This window comes from Centropristis striata, chromosome 20 (assembly GCF_030273125.1).
Source record: "Centropristis striata isolate RG_2023a ecotype Rhode Island chromosome 20, C.striata_1.0, whole genome shotgun sequence".
Classification (NCBI taxonomy): Eukaryota; Metazoa; Chordata; class Actinopteri; order Perciformes; family Serranidae; genus Centropristis; species Centropristis striata.
This window is the reverse complement of record NC_081536.1, coordinates 28,869,107-28,880,450: the sequence shown is the minus strand read 5'-3', so window position 1 is coordinate 28,880,450 and position 11,344 is coordinate 28,869,107. Positions and strand designations below refer to the sequence as shown.

At 34.3% G+C, this 11,344-nt stretch overlaps 1 protein-coding gene across 1 annotated transcript; it reads left to right on the top strand.

Moving 5' to 3' along the window:
* Nucleotides 1–775: 775 nt before the first annotated feature.
* On the top strand, nucleotides 776–5,771 carry si:ch1073-126c3.2 (uncharacterized protein LOC555816 homolog). The gene is made up of 6 exons (XM_059358807.1): nucleotides 776–932; nucleotides 1,030–1,109; nucleotides 2,333–2,447; nucleotides 4,206–4,318; nucleotides 4,426–4,540; nucleotides 5,424–5,771. The coding sequence occupies exons 1-6, from the start codon at nucleotides 890–892 to the stop codon at nucleotides 5,597–5,599; spliced, it is 642 nt and encodes a 213-aa protein (XP_059214790.1). The 5' UTR covers nucleotides 776–889; the 3' UTR covers nucleotides 5,600–5,771.
* The last annotated feature ends 5,573 nt before the right edge of the window (nucleotides 5,772–11,344 follow it).

Genomic DNA, 11,344 nt, shown 5'->3' with positions numbered 1-11,344 from the left:
AGTCATCTGTGAATTATGTGTGCTGTATGGATAACATATTAATAACACATGAAAGAAATGTTAGTGTCTGTTATTTCCTTGGCAGGATTATGGAGAAAAAGGCAGAATGTCGGAGCGTGAGAGGACAGAGTGGTAACATAATGACAGCTTTCCAGGTCGATTTCGAGGACTAATCTTTGTTCCTTAAATCAAACATAAAAAGGCAATTCCCTGTGTTAATGAGCTCAATCACTCTTCCTAAAAGTGTCAATAATTCATTTGGTGCCAGATCGTCAGACATCCATAATGAATAACATCCACAGTGAATTATTTACACAGTCATCCTTCGTGGCACAACTTACTGACTGACACTGAGTCACCCGGTGTGTCTGATGGGCTTTTGTGTGTTTTTATGTGTGTAGATTTCATACCGACATTTGGCTGCATAATGGGCTCACGACTAAGAAGTAGTAGTGGCACCCTGTGTGAAGACAAGCAGCACAAAGGCTCATTACTTCAGTTAGTGTGTACGACCAGCTCCCCCATCAGCACAGAGCTGGGACATACAAACTGGAAAGAATATATTCATTATTAGGGGAATCAGCACAACAACAACTCATGGGAACATTGTCATTTGTGTGTCAGTTGCAAAAGAATCTGCACAAATAAATATTAAATGGAACAGTACACAAAACCTAATGATGTCCACCTCTGCATATCCAAAGTTCATGTTACATCACAGGTTAGCAAAGGAAGTTTGTGAAATGTTGGCAATCCAGCGACTTCAGTCTTGGCTGGAGTTTACAATGTTGGCTAATTCTGTAAACTTTGCTCCCACAGAGTCAATAAATTCACTTGTCACAGCTTTCTGCATCCAGTTCTGCGTCAGAAAGAGTCAAACTCAGTGATCATGGCATTAATGGGAACAATTATTTGGCTGCTTTCACTAGCAGGTAATATTACACTGTCATATTTGGCTGAAATATGTAGATCATAAGAAAGTATTGAAAGCAATTAATGGATAAAAAATGTATATGTTTGTTTTTGCAGTCTTGTCCTCGTCTAAAGGCGCAGATGAAACTTTACCTCAGAATTGCAGCTTGAATACTCAGCTATTGGAGAATCTCAAGGTAAACTTTTCATGCGTCTCCTATCAGAAATCTACTGTAACATGCACCATAATGAAATACAAAAACATAAAAAAACACAATGATGAACCTAGTGGAAGAGACATTTTCTGTGACAATGTGGTTGATGTAGAAAGCAAATATTGACCCTCTGGAGTCACCAAAAGCTCCAAATCATGACTTCTTCATCACATCCAGGAATAGAAAACAAAGCAGCATGGAGCTCTACTGTAAATTTATACCAAGTAAAACTGAAGACAAGCTCAAATATATTTTTTAGAAAATGATAGAACTGGATGTAACCTGTGAGAATGATAATGTTTTGAAAGTAAAAAAAAGATTCAAAATCACATTTTATGTTGGATTAAAGGACTAAAAAAAGACACAAAATGACCAAAAAAAGGCACAAAATGACTAAAAAAAGACACAAAATGACTAAAAAAAACACACAAAATGACCCAAAAAAGAAAAAGAAAACAAAATAAAACCCACAGATGACACAAAATGACTAAAAAAAGACACAAAATAACTAAAAAAGACACAACAAAATACACAAAATGACCAAAAAAGACACAAAACGATCAAAAAAAGACACAAAATAACTAAAAAAGACACAACAAAATACACGAAATGACTATAAAAAACACAAAATGACCCAAAAAGACACAAAATGACTAAGATAAGACACAAAATGAGAAGACAAAATTACCAAAAAAAACCCACAGAAGACACACGACCAAAAAAAAGACCCAAGATAACTAAATAAGACACAACAAAATACACAAAATGGCCAAAAACACACAAAAAGACACAAAATGACAAAAAAAAGACACAAAATGACTTATAAAGACACAAAATGACTAAAATATACACAAAATGACCAAAATTGTTACACTAAACACACAAGACACAAATAAAATAGAGTCCCACTAGAATAAAAACCAGAGTTGGGTGACAGGATCACACACAATCACAAGATCACATTTATGTTAGTTTTTCTTTGTTTCTTTCTGGTTCAAAATGTTGATCCAGTAAGTCAGAATAAAAAATCTATTATTATTAGGTCATATAGTAGAGGTTGTGCTATAAAAATATACCAACATGGCGTTTAAACATGTTTTAAGTGGTGTATACAGGCAGGATGAAAAGGATTCAAAATGGACAAAATAACACAAATAGCTAAAGAGGGGGAAAAAACAAGTATTGTGTCTGATATTAACCAACAGGTGGCGGTAGAGTGTGGCGACAAACTGCAGGCTGCATGGAGTCCACAACAGACAGCTGAAATGCTGCTTTCAATGAGGAATGTGGCTGATGTGCTGCACAAACAGCAGCTGAAAGGTACATGGAAGGTTATGGAAAGGAAGTTAAAATAAGAGATGGTACAGAGAACGGTTTGACAGACTGGGAATACAATTTCAGATATTTTCTCAATCAAAAACAGGCAATATTTCATTATTTTTATATTCTGCATAGCCGGTTCATACGGTTTGTTAATTCCTAACAATCTCTGTTGGGTGTGTTGGGCCATACCACAAGCCAATTTTCCCCTCAGTCACAATAACATCTTGAGCTAGAAGTAATAAAGTACACTGCATTGACGACGGCAATTATTTTCGGAAAGTCAGAGTGCTCACAGAGAGCAGCAGGGTATACCAAATGTATCACATTTGTCAAGGCACTTGAAGTCTAACACTAAATTAAGTGAACTGTGCCTTGAAAATAGAAGGATTATTATCTACTGAAGATGCTCTCATCACTGATTAAGATTAAATGTTGGTGTAAATTCTGCAAAGGGACCTTTGCAAGTAGAAATTGCCGTGAAATGTACCGAATAAAGAACATACACCTCAACTTTAATGTGGATTTATCTGAAAGTCAGCATACAAATGACAATAGAAACAATATATGCACTCACTGACAGGTTCAGTGTTTTATATTCATGATTAATTATGTATTTAATCATTGATTGATAGAATGCCATGGTACTGTGCCACAGAAATGCCCTCAACTTGAAGTTCCTAAAAATGGAGGGTTGGCATGTGTCACAGTTGCCGACAGGCGCTTCTGCAAACCTCTGTGCATAGTGCAATTTTTCAGCTGTCTATATTGTATGTTATTCTTAATCTTATATTTCTCATGTCTAAATCGTTAATAATTTAATTTTTTTGTTAATATTGCTATTTCTTGTTATTTTATTGATACTTCTTACTATTTTAGCTGTACACTTTTTGCTGCTGTTACACTGAAAATGTCCTTATTGTGGGACTAATAAAGGAATATCTTATCTGGATTAAAATCAGAGTCAGTAGCATGTAGTATAGAAAATAAATTCTCATGTAAAAGGTCAAATAATTGAATTGTTATACTGTTTTTTTTCTCCTGATATTTACCCTTAAATAGGTAAAAAGAAAAAAAATAGGGTAATGTGAGAAACGATACAATCGAGCACAATATAATATTACCATTACCAATATTACCAGGTTCAGTGTTTTATATTCATGATTAATTATATAATTAATCATTGATTGATAGAATGCCATGGTACCGAGCCACAGAAATGCCATGAACCCGAAGTTCCCAGAAATGGAGGGTTGGCATGTGTCACAGTTGCCGACAGGCGCTTCTGCAAACCTCTGTGCATAATGCAATTTTTCAGCTGTCTATATTGTATGTTGTTCTTAATCTTATATTTCTTATGTCTAAATCGTTAATAATTTTATTTTTCTTGTTAATATTGCTATTTCTTGTTATTTTATTGATACTTCTTACTATTTTTTCTGTACACTTTTTGCTGCTGTTACACTGAAAATGTCCTCCTTGTGGGACTAATTAAGGAATATCTTATCTGGATTAAAACCAGAGTCAGTAGCATGTAGTATAGAAAATAAATCCTCATGTAAAAGGTCAAATAATTGAATTGTTATACTGTTTTTTTTCTCCTGATATTTACCCTTAAATAGGTAAAAAAAAAAAATAATAATAGAGTAATGTGAGAAACGATACAATCAAGCACAATATAATATTACCATTACCAGTATTGCCAGGTTCAGTGTTTTATATTCATGATTACTTATATAATTAATCATTGATTGATAGAATGCCATGGTACCGAGCCACAGAAATGCCATGAACCTGAAGTTCCTGAAAATGGAGGGTTGGCATGTGTCACAGTTGCCGACAGACGTTTCTGCAAACCTCTGTGCAGCCATGTGAGTGCTACATTCCATTTTACACATAATAAGAAAAACATACTGTAACAAGTAGGAGCAAATCTTCCAGATATTTCTGTGATAAAAGTGAGTTTCTCGTTTCACAGGGTTACGATTTTGGCTTTCTGAGGATTAGTCGTGTGTATGAGGAGTGCAGCAAGCAGACACAATTTCAATGGCAGACTCAGTACATCGGAGGAAACAAGCTGGCTGTGTGCAACGGTGAGGCTGTGTTTAATTAACCCTTTGATGTACTACATGGGTCGAAAGTGACCTGACTAAGTTTTTATATTCTATATCTTTGCAATAAATTAATTTCATCATTGAAAGGTTTTCCTCAAATAACTTGTTTTTTAACATCTTACATACATACATACTTTTTGAATAAAAACCCTTTTTTTATCACTGAGATTTTAATGCACAAGGTCATTGTTTATATGTTGCGCATCAAAGGGTCAACAATTCAACATTTACCAATTTAAAACCTGACAAAGAAACAAATATTAACTATCCTATTTTGTTAGATTGGAGTTTTTCCAATGGAAATGATTATTTGGTGCCTCTAATAAGTCTCAAATGTTAAAATATGTGATTTTCCAATGCAATCTGGTGGTTCGAACAACTCTTTCAAAGTTAAACCTTAAAAATAAGACAAACTTTTCGTATCGCTACGCTTCTAATGCACAAGGTCATTTTTGACCCATTTGTATGAACTTGATGTAATAATACAAAAACTATTTTTCTTCATAAAGTATGAAAGGAAAATTGGATATAATGATCTTTTGTAATATAAAAAAAAGATATTCAAACACACAGCCAGCATGAAATAACATGGGAATTGAATGCGGGTCATTTCTGACCCATGTTGTGCATTAGAGGGTGTTTATATGTTGTGCATCAAAGGGTTAACTTACAGTGTCATTTAATATGTATTTGTTGTTTTCTGAGAAAATCCAGCCCTCTTCAAATATACTTTAGATTCCCTAAGTGCAGTTATGTTTTATTACTTTTTAATGTCTTGAACTGTCTGTACAAGGAGACTCACATTACATATTTATACAGTGGCACTGGAGTTGACCTTAACTTTTCCCCTCTCTGTTTATAGTAGCACCATTTCAAGTTGCAGGAGTAAAGACGGCATATTTTCCTAAAGATCAGGACTGCCTAACAACCAAGAGCAACATCCAACTGTACAACAGCACCATTGCAGATTTAACCACTGAGCTGCAGAATGAGGGCATACAGGGAGAGCTACAGTACGACTGCCTCGTATGTGGATAACTGCAGAGTAGTGTGAGAAAAATGCATCAACCAAGTCATGAATAATGTGTTGTAAAAGTTACAGAGGAATAATAATAAAAAACCTCTATGAAAGTTTAACTGATTCCAACTTTTCCTGAACCTGGATGGTTTCCCTTGTGCACAATTAAATGTTAGTACATAAAAAAAATAAATAAATAAAATATATGTCTACCTATGACTGTTACCTGCTCTTTGAGATCTTCACACACACCAGAAAACAAAACTGCTGTGAGCCTTTACCACTAGTGGGGCACAAAATATAACATTCATTTTGGCCTGAGGGTGGTGCCAGAGGAAAGCTTGTGTTAAAAAAAGATGTCCCCTGTGGCCATTTTAGGACAATTATGACATGTAGTGGTTGTCTAAAAAAGACATACAAAAAAACAAACAACCCAGAAGCTTTTAATCTCTCACTGCAAAAAAGGTGTGTCTAAAAACAAGATAAAAACACTAAATCTGAGGGAAATGATCTTGCTGCATGGACAGATAATTTCACTTGACAAGATTTCTTAAATTAAGATTATTAAATCTAGAAATAAGCATGTTGAATGCTTAAAATAAGAAATTAACTCTTAAAACAAGATAAATTAAAGCTGCAAGCAGCGATGAACTGGCCCGAGCAGAGTGACCTACAAATTATTTCTTACCAAGATAAAAAAAAACTTTAGACTTAGAAGTGTTTGATAATTTATCTGTTTTTAGAGTTAATTTCTTATTTTAAGTGTACAACATGCTTATTTCTAGATTTAACAATCTTAATTTAAGAAATCTTGTCAAGGTAAATTATCTGTCCATGCAGCAAGATCATTTCCCTCAGATTTAGTGTTTTTATCTTGTTTTTAGACACACCTTTTTGCAGTGCTCCGTTAATGACTGATTTCACTGAATTATTTTTTTTAAGTCAAAGAAACACAAAGTTAAATGAATTCACTTCATTTGACAACATGTAAATTGTGTATGGTCCTGTCTTTGATGGATCAATCAGGTGAATCTAGACAAGCAAACACAACTTAAACACTTCAGCAGCCACTGAAGTATAAACAGGCCACAACATAACTCAAACTGGAACAGTTGTGATTAAAGATGATATTTCACTGCTTATAAAGAGCTGCATCACTTCATAGATAAGATAAAATAAACCTTTATTAATTCCACGATGGACAAATTGCACCGTTACAGCAGCAAGTGGTTTTTAGAGAGAAGGATCAGTATAAACAACATTGTATTAACCCTCCGGAGTCCACAAATGTGCCGACTCATTATTTCTTCATGATGTTACAATGTAAAAATGAAGCGACTTCGAGCCCTGCCGTCAACTTCCATCTAAAGTTCTGGCTTGAAGCCCCATGACAGTTTTTGTTTGATGATGATAGGCCAAGTAAAACCAGAGATAAGGTCAAATATATCAGTATAAAAAATATATAACTAGATGATATTCTCATTTTACAGTTTATGTGTTATATTTGCAACCTTTTTTCACATTTGTAACATTTAAACTTCCTAATTGAGCAACTTTGTTTTGAAAGTACAAAGAAAAACATTATTATTATTATTATTATGATTTTCTGTTTGTTTCTGTTGGGTTCAAAAATGTTGATCCAGTGAGTGAAATAATAATTATCAGGTCATATAGGTGAGGTTTTGCTTAAAACTATGACACCATTGTGTATAAGTTTGTTTTAGATTCTTTTCTTTTTTCTGATTTAACCAAAGAAAATTGTATTCTGTATAATACTCTGTATAAGTTGATCTTAAATTCAAATAAAAAAATAAAAAACTATGATACGAGCATAGCATGGTTAACATTTTTTAATTGCTGAATGAAAATAATAAAAAAAATGGACAAAACAGCCCAAGACTCCAAAGGGTTAAAATATCATAAATATAAAATAAACAATAATATAAAAGTATAGAACCATATAAATAATTAAATATATATATATATATATATATATATATATATTATATATATATATATATATATATATATTATATATATATATAATATATATATATATATATATATATATATATATATATATATATATATATATATATATATATACATGATGTGGGACGATATAAACATCATGTAGTGAACATTACATTTACACTAACCACAGGGAGTGTACACCTGCAAGTGATTGCCATCTTCCCAGCTTTCCATCCGACTTCATTTCACTAATAGTCACTCATTATTTATGTGCTAGATGGTAAGATGTGGACGAGAGCGGCAGTTAAAATGAGGTTAACCACTCCGCCAAATGGACTGCTTTGTCTGCTGTTCCCTCTGCCCTCGGTTTGTGCGAACACATCCAGACGCAGCTCGCTGAGGTCAAGGTTAAGAAGTCAAAATGAGATTGCAGGATCTCATTAGGTAGCCATTGACATTCCACATCATTCTATTAGGAATCACTCTAATCAGAGAGAAAATGACCCACAGAGTGACCCTCTGGTGTCCGTCTAATCATCAATTACTGAAATAACCGTCTGTGGACTAAGGTAAACTGTGATGTCACACAGCTGCCACTAGGTGGCAACAGACAGCAGCTTTTCTCTTTTCCTGTAATTGGAAATGGTTTCTTGCTGAACCATTTCCCCAGAATAAGTGTGAGTACTTTATATTCTCAAACCGTAACTTTCCCACACACATCACACATTTTTGGTTTGGGGAAATGCAAAACACTTAATTCCACAGCATACAACTACATTTATAACAATAGAATGCTTCTTAGTTATTAGCAAAAGTTTGGGGAAGACCCACGATCAGGACACTCACATGCATCATTAACTTCTTCTGTTTTTATAGAGTTGAGGTCAAAAGACAAACTCGACCCCCTGCAGTTTGCATACAAACAACACATGGGAGTGAACTATTCTGTCCTCTACATGCTTCACCGTGCCCTTGCTCATCTGGAGGAAACTGGTGCTTATGTGAGAATCATGTTCTTTGATTTTTCAAGCACATTCAACACCATCCAACCCAACATACTCAAAAACAAGCTGACAGAGATGGGAGTGGATCTTTCCTTCATCTCCTGGATCACAGATTACCTGACAGGATGACCACAGTATGTCAGGTTGGGGAACTGTGTTTCTGGGACATTAAACCTCTGAAGTCCAGGAGATTTTGATTCAGATTTGTCAACTTCCTATGCATTAACCATTTGGAGATTGGCTCTATTTTGTTGGTTTTTGACTCTTTTTTTCATTCTGCCTGTATATGCAACTTAAATAATGATCAACATGCCATGGTGGTGTCATCTTTTTCAGCACAACCTCACCTGATTATTATTTTGTCATTTTGACTTGCTAGATCAATATTTTGAAACACAAAAAACATACAGAAACACACAAAAAAAAAACAAAAAAAAACCGCACACAAAATTACAAAAAAATCCAAATGAAAACACTTCTTGTTTTTAAACATAAAAAACACACATAAAAACACATACAAAACACACAAAAACACAAAAATAACAAAAAACACAAACACACACACACACACACACACACACACACACACACAAAACACAGATAAAAACACACAAAAAATAGCCCAAAATCACACAAATAAACAATAAACACAACGCTGCTTCATTTTTACGTCATGAAGAAGTCATGCTCCGGTTGCTTTCATGGACTCCAGAGGGTTAATGAGCAGCACAGGGGCTCCACAAGGTACTGTTCTGGCTCCATTCCTGTTCACACTGTACACAGCAGACTTCAAATACAACTCTGAGTCCTGCCACATCCAGAAGTACTCTGACGACACTGCTATTGTGGCATCTATCAGGAATGGACAGGAATCTGAATATAGGGATCTGATAAAAGCCTTCAGTGACTGGAGTCACAACAACTATCTCCTACTGAACACCTCAAAGAGGAAATGATCATAGATTTCCACAGGTTCAAGCCCTCTTCAGCCAGTGAATACCTGTGGCAGCATCACACACAGAGATGAAGGCGGTTGGACAGACTGGTCTAAAGAGCTGGTTCTGTGGTTGGAGCCAGGTTGGACACACTGGAGGAGGTGGTGGAGAGATGACCTGTCAACATGTTCCAGGTCATCCTGAAATACCCAGATCATCTGCTACACAAAACCTTTATGGACCAAAAAAACCGCAGTGGACGGCTCCTCTCTCTCTGTTGCAGGACGGAGAGATACAAAAGATCCTTCTCTCCTACAGCCATCAGGCTGTCTCATTCTAACAGAGATTCTACCAGACTAACTGAATTTACCCTCTGGGATAAATAAGGTAATTTTGATTTTATTTATTTTGATTTGATAAACTCTAACATGCAAACTGCATACTACTGCCCTATCTTTTTCATTGTACTGTTTATTTATTACATCAACCATACTTGTTCTTTCCTAAGTGTTTTATTTTTTGTTTTATGCATTTATTCTCGTTTATCCCTAATGCACCTTCAGTTGTGGCACTCTCAATTTCGTTGTATCGGTGTCTGTACAATGACAATAAAGGCTATCTCATCTTATGTTATCAGCTTCATAAAGAAATGTTTAGTTCCCATTTGGTGAGGAAGAACCTGAAGTCCAAACCTCAGTCCGTCCAACACCATTTGACAATCTGAAAATTTGACTGCAGGTCAGACTTCACCCAACATCAGTGCCTGAGCTCACTAATGCTCTTCTGGGTGAATGGGAGGAAATATCTCATGAAGCAGCTTATACTGCCTACAAAGTCTAACTGCAGTAACCAGTTTTTGGTCAAGATTGAGTTAAAACTAAAAATGAACTCCTTGATGAAGTTTTAGATTTAAATTTTGCTTTATTTCAGAGAAATAATTATATAAAAATCACAAAAATCTACTCAAATCTAAGCAATAATTTCACTTACCAGAGTCTGCTTTGGATATATATACTAATTAAATAAATTATTATCTAGATAGCGATGAAGTAAAAAAGTGAGATAACATTATATTAAGACTAAAATATAATATTTCTTCATGATATTATGTTTAAAATACACAAATCTTTGAATAGAGTTGTTAAACACGTTTAAATACACTGATAACAAAGTCAATTTCAAAATGTTTTTTCACTGACAAACAAAATATAAAAGCTGAAAGAAGACAACAACATTATAGTTACTGCACTCTGTTTATCATTACTATTAGAACCTTTTACGGCAAAACCAATGCAGTAACTACATTTTTGGAGTCAAAGGTCAAATAAATCATCATGATTTTTGGAGCATAAAAATGACATCATCAATACATGTAGAAATAAGTGTCATATCACTAACCTACCTATAACCCATCAAAAAAAAATGTAAAAACATTAAAGCAGTTTTTCTAAGTTTACCCTTTGTGTAGTTACTGCAGTTAGACTTTGTAGGGCAGAATACAACAGCATATTACAATTAAATGTACAATAATAATATAATAATCTTGTTAATTTAGTTAATTCTAGTTGATTTCTCCAGCCAGATGATTCTTCAACCATGAAAACTAGTTTGGGTGATTTAATTATTTTTCTAAATGAATTGTTCTTAATTGAATGTCAGTTGTTGAATTCAAATAAGCCAGAAATTAAAAAGCTATTTTTGTTCAGCGTTCATGGATGATTGGATTTTTTTTTATCATCTGTGTTTACATGTTTTGATTCAGAATGCAAGATTATGTTTCTTGACAAGAATCTTGTATACCAAACTTTTGCTATAAACTTAGAAGCACAATATTGTTAAAAACAATAGTTGT